The 19,703-nt window shown below is 36.2% G+C and overlaps 1 protein-coding gene, 1 long non-coding RNA gene and 1 other non-coding gene across 54 annotated transcripts in view; 1 reads left to right on the top strand and 2 right to left on the bottom strand.

Annotated features, from left to right (window-relative positions):
- The window catches only part of LOC126628760 (disease resistance protein RPV1-like), a 54,528-nt gene that overhangs the window by 14,851 nt on the left and 19,974 nt on the right, over positions 1-19,703 (top strand). For all 3 annotated transcript variants that reach the window (XM_050298558.1, XM_050298557.1, XM_050298556.1), the window contains exon 5: positions 15,042-15,094. In XM_050298558.1, the coding sequence (XP_050154515.1) occupies positions 15,042-15,094 (53 nt within the window). The remainder of the gene's footprint in view (positions 1-15,041; positions 15,095-19,703) is intronic.
- LOC126628768 (uncharacterized) overlaps positions 1-19,703 on the bottom strand; it is an 82,234-nt gene that overhangs the window by 45,227 nt on the left and 17,304 nt on the right. For 2 of the 50 annotated variants that reach the window (XR_007625550.1, XR_007625571.1), the window contains exon 5: positions 15,042-15,251. The exons of the other annotated variants lie outside the window; for them this stretch is intronic. This is a non-coding gene — a long non-coding RNA (uncharacterized LOC126628768). The remainder of the gene's footprint in view (positions 1-15,041; positions 15,252-19,703) is intronic. 50 annotated transcript variants of the gene reach the window in all.
- On the bottom strand, positions 1,285-1,378 carry LOC126630870 (small nucleolar RNA SNORD34). The gene has a single exon (XR_007626144.1). It is a non-coding gene; the product is annotated as a small nucleolar RNA SNORD34 (small nucleolar RNA).

Below are 19,703 nucleotides of genomic sequence, written 5' to 3'. Positions count from 1 at the left end.
GATTCAAGTTGGTAAAGAAGATATTTGCATGTTTTGATAAAAAGAAAATATATATATGGCAAAACGGTTGGACCCATTAATCGCTCGTTAGTGCTCGGGTTGTAACTTATTTTGTGGTGTTGAAAAACGTTTGGACTTATTAATCACTCGTTATAGAAAAAATATAGATATGATTTTCTTTTGGTGGAGGCGGCTTCAAACAATAGATGGAATTAAAACAATAAACATAAGAACTCAAAATCTGGTTTCATATTATTTTTCAAGGAAACCATTTATGATTCTTTGGCAATCATGACACCATAAATTTTATAGAAAAAACCTTCAGAAAATTTGGAAAAAATAAAAGAAATCCTCGCTCATTCAATTATTATGTTTTGATTGATTCTTAGTTATAAAACTTTTTTGTCGTTGGAAAGCATGAAAATTGTTATTTAAGTTTGAGAGTGTGTTTCTGAACCACAAGTCACGGGTGCATTTTTTCTCATTACCATACTTATTATTATTGGATGAGTTTAAATTTTAAAATTTGTATTTGTTCACCTCATAGATCTCAAAACTTAAACTGATCCAATGACGACATTAAGCGGTGAGCATCACCATTCCCCACAAATCAGATAACTACATTATGTGCACTAATTGTTTATCCAGTATGAGCACGGCACAACGTAAGAAGTACATTTAGTTTATTTCGTCATGATTTATCAAGTCGTCCGGTGTAGCTCACTACAAAAAGTCTTACTGGTTAAGAGCTTTCATCCAGGTTCGAATCCTGGCACCGGAATACCATTTTTATTTATTTTTGTTATAACATAAATCCTCCTTCAGTTATTAATATTTTCTCCTATAACTTTTCCAACGCATCCAGTGTATGGTTAAGAGTTCTAAGTTCGACTTCTGGCATCGAGAAAATATCAAAATGTATTGCAAATGTCAAACACAATCTGATATATTTAATAAGACGAAATTAAGAATTTCTCCACTATTTAAGTGATATATCGAAAATATCAACAAAACTTATCATTTTAGTCGAAAGTTAAAAATTCAGTTTTTTGAAATATTAAGATTTGAAATAAGGAACTTTAACAAAAAGCATCCGGTATTGTTCACTTTAACGAAAAACCACATTTTTACATTAAAAAGTCAATCCTGATACTATTCACTTTACCCTTTATTTTGTCCTTATCATTAAAACTCAAAGTTTTCAAGACATTTTCATTAGTTTTCCTTTGAAATAATACATTTTACCCAAAAAAATAATAAATAAAATAAAGCTCGTTCTTCCGGGAAGGCCTCAGATACATCGGATTTTATCATTATCTCAATAAAATAAGATAATCAAGCAATGTAGGCAAAATATGTTTCGATCATCACCGGCCTCACCCAACAAAATTGCAAAAAACTCATACAACTTCGATTTTATTTTTCGGATAAAAAAAAACAAGCTGAAAATCTGAAATATGAATGGCAAGGATAAAGGAAATTGCTCAAATAATTAAGTAAATAAATAAAAAAGAAACAGAGGCGATGGTGCAAAGAGATGGAGCAGTTGGAAAGGTTTCTCCGACGGAGAAGCAACTGGGAATCCCATCGCCTCTGCGAGGGATTAGTGTGTGAAAGGGAAGAGAAAGGGGCACTTGGGTGCCTCCTGCGGCGGATGTGGAAGGTATTTATAGGGCCGAGGTTTTGCTAGGGTTTTGGAAAAGAGAGGGAGCGTGAGCCGCATCTTTTGACTCCGAGGTGGGTTTGCCAATTACCACCGTTGGATCAAATGTGATGAATTTGATTATCAAATGTGAGCTCGAACTTTGGAACCCGACCCGATATACAGAATCCGGAGGCATAAGCTAATGTGCTCAAATGGGATATAATGTAATGTACAATTTATTAAGGGTGATGTATTCAAATGGGATTTTGAAAAATTTTAAATTTTTTAATGAATCTAAAGGTATGCAATAAGAATTTTAAGTAATTGTCTAAAATTAATGTATTAAATAAGAATTTTAAGATAGTTTATTAAAATATTTAGAAATCCGGGTGCATTTAATTACGATTTTAATGAATTTTACAACATTCAATTGAATTTAATTAGAAATTAATTTTAAAGAATTTGAAAAGGTTGAGGAATTCAATTGGAGATATTTCGTAGTGTATTTTAAACATCCTCAAGTCTCACATCTCATTATGAGATTTCGAGAGAATTGAATCAAAATTTTACATGAAATCTCTACAAATCAATTAAACTCCATATAAATCTATAAATTTATAAATCTATTAAAATCTCTTAAATCCCCAATTGAACACACCCCTAAATATGTTAAGATGTTTGATAAAAAAAACCAAGTCTGTTAAGATGAACTTGGTACTCAAACATGAGACGAGAGAATTGCGACCCAAACCCATGACTCGAATCCAAGAGTCAAATCTTAGGTTTTTATTCACTGATCGCAGGAAAGATGATAGTGACCTCCAATGTTACCTTACCGAATATTGGAGCTTTCCGTAAGGTAACAGTATTTTTATATTTTTCTTATTGATATATGCTTTGTGATAACGTTGGATTGGTCCTGTTGATATTTACTGTTAGATTGTTCGGTATATCATTTGTTGTAAATCTAACGATTCATGTTTGCTTTTTCACCCTTTCATGTTTCACCTGGAAAGTAGTAGTAGTAGTTTTTGGTAACGTCGTAAAATAGTTGGATAGGTTGAGTGTTTCTAGATCAACCGAATAGTAATCCATTAACTTTGGACTACTAAGTGAGAATTCTTTGGATTAAAGCTTGGATGTGTAGTTTTACTTTTTATATTTTATTTTAACATGATTATTACATCATAATGCTTGTGTACCAATTGATAGCTTGACAAAATGCTGAATACAATTCTTTCATTTTTCATGTTCGTGTTCTCATGCTCTCTTTCTTACACAGGATGGAATTGGGCTTCTGATGGATATGATCCCAGAGTGTGTCCAACTGTGTATGAGAAGTTGAGCAAGGTTATTTGTGGTGACCATGCACTCAGAGGTTATCACCATGCAACTACTGACACAGTTCCATTTTTTCATTTTTTTTCTCTTTTGAAGATGGTTCATGTACTAGTATGTAACTCTTGCATGTGTTCTCAATTTCTCATGTCACTGGTTGTCAACAATTACATGCTCTCTCGTTATCATTTCTGTAATTTAGTCACACGTTTGTATATAAATACGACCTAGGTTTCTTTTCTTCATCTTCTCCATAAGTGCCATGAGTGCCAAGGATTTGCTTTCCACTACTTTACCTCCCATAGCATTAAGCTTAGCTTTAATCATTAATAATCCAATGCCATGAATAAAACGTAGATTATGCAAGTTCTAACCTAGTCATTTTTAAAAAAAAATTCATAATAGCAAAAGCAATGTCTCCTTATATAATATGGATTCCAAACATTCATGATCTGGATATATGAATGAGTCGATTTACTTATTCCTCGGTCTATTAATGAACTAGCTCTCCAGGGATTGTGAAAGGTGTTCCATTAGAAATATTCTTGTTATGGCTTCAACTCGTATTTAAGCAATTTGTGAAGTTCTAGTAGTTTGTAGTTAAAAACATATACATCAAAGATTTCAGAGTAGTACCGTCATTACCGTGACATCAAATTAGAAGCCAAACGACCATTACTTGCTTGCTTTATGTCCGCAATACCGTTGGATATGGCACATATGTGGTGTGCGTACACGTAATCAAAGATATTTCCAATCACTCTAACTCACTCTTCATGTGAATAGGGAGATTGTAATATATTTCTAGTTTACAAAGAAGTTGTTGGGTAGGCAAGTGGAGATCCAATGTGTGTGTTATTAATGCTATTGAATAAATGAATTTTCAATGTAAAGTAATACATTTGATATTCCAGATGCCTAAATGCCATTCAATAGTTATTTGGATTTACTATGATACGATATGGTGGTATTAAAAATTAGGCATAAGCAACGTGTTTGGAAGAGTTATCTTAAACATGTCACATCCGAAATTATCAAGAGAAGGCGAGAGAAATACCGTCGGATAGAGAATTACATTGATAATTGCTGGCACCAACCTGTATTTTCATTTGCAATAACTATGAGTAAAAACTGCAGTTTTGTAAGCTCGCTCTTGTGATTCTGTTACATGCAGGGGACAAGAATCTAAACTAGCTGCAACCTATCGGACTGAGTTTGGAGGCTTGGTGTGGAAGGACGGAGTTCACAGGGTAATTACTTTATGCTAGAAGTTTAATCCTAATGCGCATTTTGCAATAGTTCTTAGCAGTGGAGCCTAAAAATGGTCAATTTGGGTCTATTATATGCTCCAGCTCTATATGTAACTTATTTTTTCTGTTATCAATTAAATTCCTCTTTGTACCGTCGAATTTAGAAAAAAAATGATCCACCCCCATATGCCTCTTGAAATTCCTAAGAATTATATTAGAACACTACTTAATAGTTGATACAACAATCTAGTAGATCGCGGTTCTAAGTTCGAATCTTGTAAATAGCTGAATCATTTACCGTCGATCTTGAATAACTGTTTTTAATTATCCTTTCACATTTGGTTCTTTTCTCTAATCACTTTTGTTTATTGTGTGGTTGTTACCATGTTATTTCTCGGATGCTTCCACATTTCAACCTAAGAATAATGCATTATTGATAGTTGAACAGCTTAATCACTGTCAAGAAGTCATTTTATAATATATTGGATAGTCTTTGTCATTTCTTGTTCGTTTATTTCCTCCTTTCCTCTCTCTTTTATTGCACCTTCCCAACCGACGGTATGTCGTTTCGCAAGTCCATATGCAAATATTATTATATTATAAACTTTTTGTTTTTGTGGACTGATGGAGCTTGACTTGGGTTTAGGTATTCCAGTACCATCCGTTCGTCAACACAGATACAACCACTGCCATTTTTTCATACATATATCTCCCCTGTACACACTTTATGTTATACCAAGTGTAGCTTATATTGAAATCACCATTTACAATGGGGATATTGATATCATAGACAAGAACCACTAGGACTTGGAGTTGACTGAAGCAGCGGCGAAGCTAGAAATTGTTTGAAGATGTGCGAAATTTATAAGGGTAAAAGATTCCAAAAAAATGTAGACATTCAAATTCTTTTAGATATTAGACAATATTATTGTGTAATGGTTGTTGACATGCTACTTCTCAGATGCTTCAACATTTCAATCTAAAATAAAGCATCATCGATAGTTGAATAGTTATAATCACCGCTAAGAAGTCATTGTTATAATCTATTTGATAGTCTTTGTCATTTCGTGTTTGTTTCTTTCCTCTTTTCCTCTCTTTCACTGCACCTTCTTGCCGGTGGTATGTCGTTTCTCCAGTCTATATGCAAACATTATTGTATTCTAAACTTTTGTTTTTGTGGACTAAAGGAGCTTGACTTGGGTTTAGGTATTTCAGTATCATCCGTTCGGCAACACAAACACTACCATTTTTTCATGCATATATCTTCTCTATACAAACTTTTTGTTAGACTGGGTGTAGCTTATATTGAAGTCACCGTTTACAGTAGGGATATTGATATCATGAACAAGAACAACTAGGACTTGGAGTTGACTAAAGCAGTGCCGAAGTTAGGAATTATCGGGAGAGGCGCGAAATTTAGAAGGGTAAAAGGTTTTCCAAAAAAATGTAGACATCCAAATTCTTTTAGATATTAGAAAATATTAATGTCATTCCTAATTTATCAACACAAAAAGTTACAATTGTTGTCGGCGAATTTTTATGCTATGAAAACATCGCGTATATAGATTCATTATCAATAAAAGCAAAAACATCTCTCTCATTGCAAACAAACCAGATATCGCTCAACCATTAATCTTCTATTTTGTTACGCAGTAGTATTTTTATTCATTGCAAAAAATGCTCTCTCCATCCAGCGGTCACAACCGATAACACAAAAGCCAATATAAAACTGCATAGGGTGAGAACCCTATTGTTGTAGTGTGGCTGCCACCACTGTAAATCCTTCACTGTATTATTTATTTTTGGCGTGAATTAATTTCAATGTGTGTTTTTACTAATGCTTTTGAATAAACAAATTTATGTAATAGTTAGCCTCCTCTGCTTCTTGCTGTGACCTTCTAGCTAGCGTCAACTTTAGAACACGAGCGAAACAACAATGTGTAGTGAAGACGTAGATTATACAAGTTCAAATCTAGTCAATATTTTTATTTTCATAAGCAATTTTTGGAGTTCTAGTAGTTTTGTCGCTAAAAGCAAATATTCAAATATTTCATAGTACTGTTACTACCGTGACATCAAATTAAATGCCAAACACCATTAATAGCTCGTTTGCCGCCTATGATACCGTTGGATATGCCACATACTGAGATGCACTTAACCGGAAATATTCAAAAGAGTACCTTTACAGAGATATTCAAAGTGTGCAGATTCGTTTCACACAGAAACTTCATATGTCATACCTGGAAGAATATTTTTATATTTTGAAGTCAATTTTGCCTGCAAGAAAATTATTTTCGTTAAATTTCCCGGAAGAAGATGTGAAAACACATAAAGCATAATTTTCTTTGTAGGGTTGATGATGCATACAAAATTAATTAGTTACATAATAAATGAATGTTGTTTGATTTAAAATTAATTTACTTACAAAATAAAGTAATGTTATTTGATTCAAAATTAGCTTATTTCCATTGAATTCGGATCCTTTTAGGATTCTCTTTGTGAGGATTTCGGAGATCTGTAAATCGTATCCGTTCATCGTATATTATACGGTCAAAAATTATTTTAAATTATTTTATTTAAAATTGAACACAAACAATGTTTGATGAAAACTGACTGTACAATATACGATGAACGAATACGATTCATGAATACCGCAAAATCCTCACAAAAATTCGAAAAAATCATGTTGGATTTCCATCGATATTGAATTACAATTTACAACACTTCCTATATAGCAACTGAGTCCAACAACCGGATCCTTTCCATTTGAGCATCATGACCACATAATCCGGATCTTTGAAATCTGATCAAACAGTTAAAATTATTATAACTTTTAATGGGATCTATTATTTGTAGTTGGATCAAATTTCAAAGGTCATGATTTTGTGATCATGAAGCTCAGATGGAAAGGGATCCGGTCCAACAACCAGCTGTGGAAAATAGGCCGGCCACTAAGACCATCTCCAATCCTGACCTAAAACCTAAAAATATTTAGCCTAGAAAATTTAGGTTTTAGCCCAGAAACAGCTTTTCTACTCCAACTGTTTTGGCCTAAAATTTTAGCCCCAGATTATCAAAAAATGAATTAAGGCTAATTTTTTTTTTTAAATTAACTTTTTTTTAAAAACAAATTATGTAGACTATCCTAAATTAATTTTATGAACATTTTAACCTAAAAATATTTAAATTCCGATAAATTTTGAAAAATCACTAAATCAATACATGAAAATCATGATAAACCACATAAACTTAAAAAAAAAATTATTCTAGCCGTTGGAAAAAAATATTTAAATTCCGATAAATTTTAAAATTACTCTAGCCGTTGGATTTAAATTTGGACCGTTAGATTTGATTATATTCGATTTAAGCCGTTGGATTCAATAAATATATAAATATAAAACAAACAAAAAAATTGAATGTGGACCGTTGGATTAACCAACGGTCCAATTACCACCACCACCCGATGAAGAAAAGTAGTCATTGGCTACATGACAAGGCTGACAAACCGGGGGACACACCCACATGGGTGGGGTCCACCTTGGTTGAATGCAGCTCCCCCCCTTGCGTGCAGCGCGTGGAGAAAGTGGCAGTGGGCAAGTGAGCTTCACAACCTACTTTTCACTCTCATCCGTGGGTCCCAGCAGTTTTTGTGGGCTAAATTTGTGACCTATATTTGCCTTCATTTTAAGTTTTAGGTTTTAGGTTTGGTTTAGGTTTTGGGTTGGAGTGGATTTTGGGGGGGGGGGGGGGGGGGGAAGGGGAAAAAAGAAACGGAGATAGCTTTCGGTGCTCCTGCTTTTCATCATTTGGAGTGCTGCCTTTCATTCAACACTTTGTGATTTACTTACGTATTTGTAAATAAATAATAAGTTTAATTTGATTAATAATTTCTGTGGTGATAACTGATAAGGTAGTTAGAAAATAGTTAAATTAGAATTTAAGCTCATGTTATGAAGTCTATTAGGATTTATGTTTAAAATTAAAAATTTCGTTAACACTTCGTTAATTATTAGCACGCGAGTCACACATATTAGGTTAAAATGAAACTCTTCATTAATTGTTAGCACGTGGAGATTACATGTGAGACTAACTTTATATTTTTAGTTTAATTTGTGAGCCTCGTGTGCTAATAATTAACGAAGTTGATGAAATTTTTAATTTTGGATCTAAATCCTAACAGACTTCACCATAGATGCTTAAATTATAATTTTTTTAATTTTCCAACTATAATACCACAACAAAAACTTATAATCGAATTAGACCTAAATAATACGATCTATGATTAAGCTTTTAGCTTTAATCATGATTAAATCGCATGCTGGGAAGATTGAGAGAGAAGAAAAGGAGATACCTACCATCCTTTCTCTAAACTACTTTTCTCAATTAAATATAATTAGAGGTTGTTGGGCAGGAAGGGTAGATTCAATTTACTACTTTGACCCTTTTCTTCGCATTTTCTTGGGTTACAAAAATCAAAAGTATGACATTCCTTTCACACCGAAATTTCCCCGAAGAAGATGTGAAACTGAAAACACATAAAGCATAATTTCCCTTTCCCCTTTTACCCTTTTCAATTTCCGGTGATCCAATTTGTAGATCTATTGAGTATCTCTGTACTTGCAATTCTCTTAGGGCACGTTTGTTTGACAGGATTAGCAAGGCTTGGACTGGACAGGACTATAGTCCTGTGTTTGGTGTGCAACCGGATTAGCTTTAATGAGCTTAAGCCGGACTCGGTCGGACTAAAGACCTCCTTAGGTGGTCTTCGCGAGCAACCCCAAAACCCAGCGGATTCGTAAGCCAGAGCAAACCGAGAGAGTTTCTGCCTTCCCTTCGTCCCTTCCTCCTGTCTTCCCTCGTCCTCATCTCTACGTTCCCTCTCATTTTCGTTGCCGTGCTCTCTCATCTTCTTCCTCCTCACCCTCCTCTGAGCGCCTTCATGTCTCTGCATCTGCTCGCCTCATCTGAGTTGTACGGTAAACTTCGATTCTTCTATTAATTGCATGTATTTGTGTTGTAGAAGGTAATTTTACTGAGTTTTATGTGATTTGATTGTTTTGGGTTTGATAATTTTTGAATCATAGAGATCTGCACTTGAATAAATTAGGGTTTTGATATTTAGGTGAAATTGAAATTAGGATTTGGGCTTTTCATAAGATGAGATGGAACTTGGGAATTTAGGATGTCAATGTTGTAAAACTTGGAAGTCCTACCCACATGTTGTTTTCGATTTTTAAAAATTGGGGTTTCAACAATGGGAGTACTTTGTGCTTGTGTGTGTGTGTCTGCGTGTGTGTGTGTGTCTGTGTGTGTGTAGTGTATGTAGTGTGTGTATGTATGTACTGTGTTTGCAGTGTGTATGTATGCAGGGTGTATGCAGTGTGTGTGTACTTGCAGGGTGTGTGTGTAGTGTATGCAGTGTGTGTGTGTAGTGTATGTAGTGTGTGTATGTATGTACTGTGTTTGCAGTGTGTATGTATGCAGTGTGTTTGTGTAGTGTATGTAGTGTGTGTGTAGTGTATGTAGTGTGTGTATGTATGTACTGTGTTTGCAGTGTGTATGTATATGCAGTGTGTGTGTATGCACTGTGTGTGTGTGCAGTGTGTGTGTGTATGCAGTGTGTGTGTGTATGTGCAGTGTGTGTGTGTGTGTATGTATGCAGTGTGTGTGTGTATGCAGTGTGCAGTGTGTGTGCAGTGTGTGTGTATGTGAGTGTGTATGCAGTGTGTGTGTATGTATGCGGTATGTATGCAGTGTGTGTGTGCAGTGTGTGTGTGTGCGCAGTGTGTGTATGAGTATGTATGCAGTGTGTGTGTGTGTAGTGTATGTATGCAGTGTGTGTGTGTGCAGTGTGTGTATGAGTATGAGTATGTATGTATGCAGTGTGTGCAGTGTGTGTATGAGTATGAGTATGTATGCAGTGTGTGTGTGTGTGTGTGCAGTGTGTGTGTGTGTGTGTATGTATGCAGTATGTATGCAGTGTGCAGTGTGTGTGCAGTGTGTGTGTATGCAGTGTGTGCGTGCGTGTGTGTGTGTGTGAGTATAAAAACAGAGTGTGTGTGTGAGGGTAAGAGTGTGTTGCACTCTGTCCCCGTGTGTGTGTGTGTGTGACTGTGCAGTGTGTGAGTGTGTGTGTGAGTGTAAGTGTGAGTGTGAGTGTGAGTGTGTGTGAGTGTGAGTGTAAGTGTGAGTGTGAGTGTGTGTGAGTGTGAGTGTGTGTGCAGTGTGTGTGTGTATGCAGTGTGTGTGTGTGCAGTGTGTGTGTATGTATGTATGCAGTGTGTGTGTGTGTGTGTATGTATGCAGTATGTATGCAGTGTGCAGTGTGCAGTGTGTGTGCAGTGTGTGTGTATGTCCGTGTGTGTGTGTTAGTGTGAGTGTGAGTGTGAGTATGTATGTGTATTTTGCACATTTGTCCATGAGTGTGTGTGTGTATGTACTTGGTTTATAACCATGATATTACAATGTGAATGTTTTGTATGGTGTGGGGTTGATGCTGAATTGCAATTTTTTGTGGTTGTTTGTTGCAGAGAAGAGGAGCATAAACAGAAGGCTAAGGCTAAGGCTACTGCATTACAGGTGTCCTTTAATTTCCCTCTTCACATGCAATGCCTAGGAATGATAGCAATCCTCATACTATTGTTTTTTTTTTGTTTGGATAGATATGGATCGAATGAAGCTTTTATTGATCTTATTGTTAGAGATGTCTTATTTGGAGACAATTTGTATTTGTACGATTCTTGTGGTGATGATGCTACGTGGCAAACAGAGACATGTTGAACGACCCACATTGACTAACCGTTCACTTATTAGACGAGAGATTAGTTTGTGTTATCTAAATGGTATAATAGGGAATACTGATACTGAATGTGTCAACGAATTGAGAATGGATAGAAGGACTTTTGGCATATTATGCGACTTACTTCGTCAAGATGGGAGGGTAAAAACTGATGGTTTGGTGTCTGTAGAGGAACAGGTGTGTATGACTTTACAAATATTAGCACATCATACTAAGAATCGTAGTGTTGGCGGTAGATTTTATAGGTCGGGAGAGACTATAAGTAGGTATTTCAATATCGTATTGCAAGGAATTTTGCGATTACAAGGTATCCTACTAAAAGTCCCCCAGCCTGTGTCTATTGATTCTACAGATCCTAGGTGGCGATGTTTTAAGGTATGATGAGAAGTTTTTTTCATTTTCTCTAAGCTTTAACTCTTCATTCCCTTTGTATAAATTAACAAAAACTTTTTTATTTTTTATTTTTAAGAATTGCTTGGGAGCATTGGATGGAACACACATTGATGTGCATGTACCTGAAAATGTGGGAGTGTTCAGGGCAATCAAACCGGAACTCAAGAAAGTGTTCGTCCAAAGGCTTTTAAGCGACAACGCAAGCGGATGAGGATTTTGGCTAATGTTAACATGGATGTATTTTATTAACGTTAACATGGATGTATTTTATTAATCATACAATCTTATGTTATGACTTATAACTTAGCTTTGCACTAGTATTTTGGCTTATGTTAACTAGCCATTTTGTAAATTATGGAGATCTATTTTGGCTAATGTTAACTAATGTTAACTAGGATTTTCTAAATTATGGAGATCTTATGTACTTGTATTTGTTGAAGTTGCATGTATTGGCCACTATTATTTTTCTTCTGTTGGGTGATAGAGTTTAAATCAAGCTACATTTGCAAATTAAACCCAATTCTATTAGCAGGTAATAGAAACAAAACAATTGTCAAATTTTTTTAAGATTCATAATATACATGGTAAAAATATGCTCAAATTAACCCATATCATGAGATTTGTAGCTTTACTCTATTACACAATGACAAAAATTTGTAGTCCTAGTCTAAGCAAACACAAATCTGGTGAACAGTACTGTTTTTCTTATCCTGCTTCTTAGTCCGAGACTGCACCAAACGCTTCACTAAGTTAGTCTAGCTTAGTCCACTCTAAGCCAGTCCAGCTTAGTCCCGGCAGCTAGTCCAGTCCGAGACAGTTCGGCGCAACAAACGCACCCTTAGTCTTAGCTGTTCAATCATCGCTGACCCGGTGCGATCGATTAATAATGGCTGCTTCTTCTTCTTCTTCTTCTGGCCCTGGTTGGAAATACGATGTGTTCATCAATTTCAGAGGGGAAGACACTCGCAGGGGCTTCGTCAGCCATCTCTACAACGCTCTGGCTAAGAAACCAATCAACGCCTTCATTGATGCTGAAAAGCTCAGAAAGGGCGACAACCTTTCCGAGCTCCTCACAACGATTCGAGAGTCGAGGATTTCGATTGTAGTTTTCTCTAAAAACTATGCTTCTTCCACTTGGTGCTTGAAAGAACTCGTGCAAATCCTGGAATGCCAGGATACCAACAACCAGATTGTACTCCCCATTTTCTATGAAGTTGATCCGTCTGATGTTCGTAAACTCAAGAGAAGTTTCGCAGAAGCTTTTTCTGAGCACGATCGCGATTCTAATGCCGAAATGGAAGAGGTTCGGAGCTGGAGATCCGCTCTTACAACTGCCACCAGTTTATCCGGCTGGGATTCGCGAAACTATGAGTAAATTCTAATTTGTTTTAGTTTCCTATTAATTTTTGGGATTTTTGTAACGTTTAGGGGTCATTTGATAAAATATTCAATTTTTAGTTTTAATTTCTATTTTTTTGAAAACTAACAGATGAAAAAGACCCATTAATTATTATTTGGTGTTGTTATTATATTGTTTTTTAAATTTGACAGGAATGATGCGGTGCTTATTGAGGAAATTGTGGAAGATGTTTATAGGAAATTGATCAACATCTCATCAACATCAAGCAAAGATAATGGCTTGGTTGACATGGATTCGCACATGCATGAAATGCATTTATTATTATATCCTCCCGGAGGTGAAACGAATAATGTTCACGTTGTTGGAATATGGGGTATGGGTGGTTTAGGCAAAACAACCATCGCTAGGGCTGTTTATGATGAAATCTCTTGTCGATTTGAAGCTTGTTGCTTTCTTAAAAATGTCAAGGAGGGTTTCATGAAGCACGGCGAACTACATATGCAGACACTACTTCTATCTAGTATCTCGGAGAAGAAGGTGGAGAGCTCTGACATATCGAGTAGAGGTTTTCAGGTGATGTTAAGAAGCCTTGGTCAGAGAAAAGTTCTTATTGTTGTTGATGATGTGGACGAATCAGAACAAATTGAAGCTTTACTTGGAGAGAAACATTCCTTTGGTGGAGGAAGTAGGATTATTATAACAAGTAGAGATTCGCAGTTACTAAGCATAGCTGATGTGATATATAATCCTAAGATTTTGAGTGATTCTGGAGGTCTGGAGCTCTTTAGGCGGCACGCCTTCGGAAAAAACTAACCCACCAGTGATTATGTTTATCTCTCGAATCGTGTCGTAAAATATGCTCAAGGTCTGCCTTTAGCACTCAAAGTCTTAGGAGCTTCTCTTCGTAACAAAACTATATGCGTGTGGAAAGATGAGTTAGAAAAAATAAGGAAAATCCCACGAAAGGGAATTCATGATGTGCTTAAATCAAGCTTCGATGGACTAGATGACACAGAGAAGGACATCTTTCTAGATATTGCATGTTTCTTTAAAGGGATGAAGAAAGACTGTGCAACTGAAATTCTGGACGGTTGTGGTTTCCATGCTCAATCAGGAATAAGAGTTTTAATCGATCGAGCTCTCATAACTGTCTCAGGGGAGGGGGAACTGGAGATGCATGATTCATTAGAGGAAATGGGTCGGAAAATCGTCCGCCAAGAATCTATCAAAGAGCCTGGGAGACGAAGTAGGTTGTGGAGTTATGAAGATGTTCATCAAGTGCTAACTCAAAATACAGTGAGAAGTCTTTTTCTTATGCAATTGTTTGTAGAAAGCTTCAACTTTTGACCAAAATCAATTTCTTTGGCCCGTTTGATAACCATTTTTGTTTTCAATTTTTAATTTTTAGTTTTATTGTTTTAATAATTGAAAATTGAAAACAATTAAACTGAAAACGAAATGATTATCAAATGGCTCCTTAAGAAACAAGCATTAATTTCATAATCTAAACTAAGATTGTCTGAATTTTCCTTACTTTGATTTGCACAGGCTACAAAAGCAGTTGAAAGCATAATCGTGAATTTCTCGGACTCAGATTGGATATGCTTAAATGTTGAAGCTTTTGTTAATATGACTCAACTAAGGCTTCTCAAGATCAATCATGATCACCCCATTTTAAAACATTTTTACTCCACAGATCCCCTGTTTTGGCCCTTAAGACGTCGCTGGATCAATCATCAGTACCCCATTTTAAAACTTGATTACTGCAAACAACAGTTGATTGGATCCGTAAAGTTACTTAACTTGAGGTATCTCTTCTGGTTTGGATTCCCTTTCAAGTCTTTGCCATCCAACTTTCAATTCAAAAATCTTGTTGAACTTGACATGCAATATAGTCTCATTGACCGACTTTGGGAAGGAACCCAGGTATGTACAATCATTTACATGTATTAATTTTTTTAAATGTTTGGGTTTTGAGTGAGATGTCTTATTAAGTAATGCATGTTTTCCTAAATGTTCTTAACAGATGTTTGAAAAGTTGAAATTCATCAATTTGAGTTCTTGTCAATACCTTAAGGAAACCCCTGACTTCACAAATGTGCCAAATCTTGAGACGCTAATTCTTCAAAGTTGTACAAGCTTAGTTGAGGTTCACCCGTCTATTTCGACTCTTACAAACCTTGTTTTATTGAATCTGGAAGGGTGCGAAGAACTTAAGATTCTCCCCAGCAAAATTCGTATGAAATCTCTCAAAACCCTTAATCTTTGTGGCTGCTCCAGTCTTGAGATGTTTCCAGATATTTCAGAAGGTATGGATGAGTTAGAAGAGCTTAATTTATCCAAGTCAAAAATTAAAGAACTGCCCTTGTCAATTAATAATCTCACGGGGTTGAGTCATTTCAACCTAAGAGGTTGCAAGGAACTTAAGAGTCTTCCAAGCTGCATTCATATGAAATGTCTAAAAACCTGTGATCTTTGGGGCTGCTCCAGACTTGAGATGTTTCCAGAGATTTTAGAAGTGATTGAGGGGTTAGAAGTTCTTGATTTATCCAGGTCAAAAATTAAAGAACTGCCATCATCAATTAATAATCTCACAAGATTGAATCATTTGAAGCTAGAAAGTTGCAACGAACTTAAGAGTCTTCCAAGCAGCATTCGTATGAAATCTCTCAAAACCATTAATCTTTATGGTTGCAGGAGTCTTGAGATGTTTCCAGATATTTCAGAAGTGATTGAGGGGTTAAAAAAGCTCGATTTATCCTTCTCAAAAATTAAAGAATTGCCCTCGACAATTAATAATCTCACATGATTGAGTCATTTGAACCTAGATTGTTGCAGGGAATTTAAGAGTCTTCCAAGCAGCATTTGTCAACTCAAGTCCCTTGTCTCTCTCTCTCTCTCCGGTTGTACAAAATTTGAGGTGTTTCCAAGCATTGAAGAAAATATGGAAGGATTAATAGAGCTTGTCTTGCATGGAACATCTATCAATGAGCTTTCCCCCTGGATTGAACGGCTTACGGGGCTTCGGTATTTATATCTGAGAGACTGCAAAAGCCTTGTATATCGTCCCAAAAGGCTCTGTAATTTGTATTTGTATGACCCTCTCGAGGACGCATATCGCCGTGTTGGCTGAGATCCTCTCCACCCCAACCCCCCAATTTCTAGGTAATCAAAATTCAAATCCTATTTTTGGTTCGGAATTAAAATTTGAAATTTGGGAAATTTATTATCTGAATAAAGAAATAATTTTCAGGGGTTTTGGGTACTCTGTGCTGATAAACACATGGATACGAAGCTCTGTTTTGAAGCAATCAATCGGACACTACGCCGTTGCGGCGGCTTTGGTGGAGTTGGCGTGGTCAGACGGCTAGCCACGGCCGCATATTTTGAAATCCCAAGAGGTGGCATTTTCCAAGGAGAGGTACATAACTCCACCGCCGGATTATTTTGATTTGTGCTTGTGCAGAAACTGTGAAGATATTGGTATGTCAATTCCCGTTGCTAACTTGCTAATGCCACCGGTGCTTCTCCAATTTGGGTGAAAGGTACTTTGCATTTCCTTTTACCTTAACGTTTCTATATCTGCAAATTACAGTGGATGAACGCTCTGAATTTGTGTAAATGACTTTTTTTCTTGGTATATGCGGGGCATAATGATGGGATTTTCAATTGCTTGTCGTATGAATCATCAGCAAACTCTGCATTCATCAGTAAAACCACGGTATTCAATACAACGAACAAGAGCTGCTATTCAGCCTTTTAAGTTTTACAGAAAAATGCATAGATGACATCCGTCTTGCCTTAACAAATACAACGGAGAAGTTACAACTCAAACTTTTAAAAGTTTTCCACCAATCTTTGTGCACCATTGATAGTGATGCCAGTTTTAGTTGCATGCTCACATAAAATCTGCCAAAAATATACATATGTCAAGATTTTAACACCCTTGTGCACCATTTATTCCGCTAGCGAGTCTGATCTTTAAGTTTCCTTTGTTGGAAAAATTTGATCTTGAAGTCTGGCACACATGCTTTAGCAGGGAGGATGTATGAGATTGGATCGTCTGGAATTAGCAGCCTAAAAGGGCACATCAAGAGGAGGAATAAATAAGAGCCTCAACGAGTTCATCTCCCTCTTTGGAAGAATGTCCCTTGTACCAACGAATGCTAAAGCTGTAGACGCTAGAATTGAATGGTCCTAGTAGTTTCAGGTTACATTTATATATTTCTAGCATCTGTATATGTACTGTTTGGGGGACGTTATCGCCAGGGCTGGCTGGCCCTGGTCCAGTGCAAACAGTGCACCTGTCCAGGGCCGAAATTGTTTTGGGGGCACTTCTTCCTTTGCAAATCGGGACAGTGGTGACCTGAGCCTTTTCTTCCAGACCAGTGCCCTTCGGCCACAGCTTTCCTTATCAGCCTCTTGACCTCCGAAATCGCTGCAGAAATCACCCAAAACTGGACTGAATTTTACTGAATCAGTTGCTGTCGTTCACCGCTGCAGTCCTCTGTGCGCAGCTCATTGAGCTTTCTGGGTTCTCTTGCTCCGAGCACACAGTGAGTACTATACTAATATTTCACTAAATAATGCCTATTTATATGTTTAATTGTTAAATTTGTGATTAAAGTAACTTTGAGATACCCAGACTGTTAAAATCCACTGCTGCTTGTTTTTCAGATTCAGACGAAAGATGGGTACTTTCTGGATTTGAGATGTGAAGGACTAATGAGATTGCTTTGGCGGGGAGTGTTCCCCGTAACTGATCCGTGAGTAAAATATTGATTCTCTTGACGTCTGATTAGTGAAAAGCCTCAACTTTCATAGCTCCTTCCAATTTTTTCAACATATTGGTCCCACTAAATTGATTATTTCAAAATTTGAATGTATAGCTCACTATTTGGTGCCCCCTGATCTGAAGTTTTCAGGTTGCGTTGAAATTTCCTTTGTTGAAACTAACTGTTGTGTAAATTGATGAACATCCATCGGATACATTTTAAATTAGGCTCTAATGTGCTTCAAACTCAATTGAACTTGGTTACTGGCTTTTCTTGATCTTGACCAAGTGATGCATGGTTCTTAAATTCTCCGGAAGAATCACTGGGATTCGTCCTTTTCAGATGAAGGTTTCGATGTATGGGTGGGGAATGTGCGTCAAACACGTTGGAGTCAGGGACACGCATCTTTGTCAGAAGAGAATAAGATTTATGCTGTACTGTAGGAGAAATTTTTAGTTGTGACGGGAACACGGATGATACACCACATGTTTTAATGTAAGAAAATTTAAAATTTTAAGTTATCAACCTTTTAACACACATATCTCACCATTTATATAGGGACCCGAAGATGTACCACATCGTGTGACAGGAATACTGAAAAATCTCCCGTACTGTAGGATTTTTGGAATTGGAGTTGGCTTTATTTAATCTACCAGAAATGATGCGCTGCAGACATTCGACAACAAGCTCCGAAGTCTTTGTTGCTGGACATTCACAGGTCTTCAACATTTAGTACATTAAGGTTTTTTTTCAATCCAAAGTCATACATAAAGTGTTAATTTTGGGACAGTTTCGTGCATCCGATAGTTAAACTGTTAGTTCTCCTGTTAAGTGACGACGTGGCGCCCAGGTGAACAATGATTGGACGTCATGTGTCATTAAAAATTTATTTAAATAATTAATTAAATAAAAGTTTAAAAAAAAAATCTACAACCCAGAAGAAGAACCTTCTGGGTACACGTTCGCGGTTACGGGGCGGGGGGAATGCAAGTGGGTCGCGGGGGTGTGTGGGGGGGGGGTTATTTAATTATTTTTTTTAATATTTTTTAATGACACGTAGGGCCTAGTCAGTGTCCACATAGGCGTCACGTCATCATTTAACAGAAAAACTAACAGTTTGACTAACGGATGTATGAGACTGTCCCAAAACTAACATTTTAGGTATGACTCTGGGATGATAAAAAACTTGATGTACTAAATGTTGAAAACCACGAAACATGAAGGTAGTAAACAGAGTTTAACCCTAGATTTAAATGTAAAAATCAGAGGTAGGAAATGAACACTGCATTATAATGTCTGAATCTAAATGTAAAAATCAGGAGTCGCGTGAAAGTGTGAAGTGTAGGAGACGTGTGGATGATGAAAGAAATAGGACTAGGAAACATACATTGCAATGCAGCGTTTGAATCCAAAAGAGAAAACCAGAACCAAGAAACAGACACTGCATTGCATTATCTAAATCCAAATATACAAAGGAACATGTAGGAATCGTGTGAGTGATGGAAAAAACAAAACCAGTAAATGGACACTACATTGCAGTGTCTGAATCCAAATGTAAAAAAATAGAATCAGAAAACAGACAATACATTGTAGTATTTGATTCGTATGACTTATTCCAAATATAAAAATTATGAGAAAGAGAGTGTTAATTGAAGTGTGTGCCAGCTGTAGTAGTAGATTTTGTAAATTATTTTAAATGAATTTAAGTATTACATACATGGTTGACCTATTTATAATTAACATAAATATTGTTGATCTATTGTTTCGCTTCACGTTCTATTTTGATTATATATTTTTTTGAACAAACGATCTATGTACACTAAGGGGGGAGGGTGGGTTAAGCCTCACAATGGACTAGCAATAATATGGTTCAAATTTGCTTTTGATGAGAATCGAACCTAAGACATTTTACTTACAAATGAAGATGAATACCACAAAATCACCTATAATAAAATGTGCCTAATATATATGTTGACACATACAAAATTAATTAGCTACATAATAAATGAATGTTGTTTAAAGTAATGTTATTTGATTCAAAAATAGCTTATTTCCATTGAATCCGGATCCTTTTTGGATATTTCCATTGAATCCGGATCCTTTGTCGATTCTCCTTGTGAGGATCTTAGAGATCTATGAATTA

The sequence above is a fragment of the Malus sylvestris genome, chromosome 7 (assembly GCF_916048215.2).
Source record: "Malus sylvestris chromosome 7, drMalSylv7.2, whole genome shotgun sequence".
In the NCBI taxonomy this organism is placed as follows: domain Eukaryota; kingdom Viridiplantae; phylum Streptophyta; class Magnoliopsida; order Rosales; family Rosaceae; genus Malus; species Malus sylvestris.
Note: the sequence above shows the minus strand (reverse complement) of the source record. Positions and strands in the feature narration are given on the sequence as shown.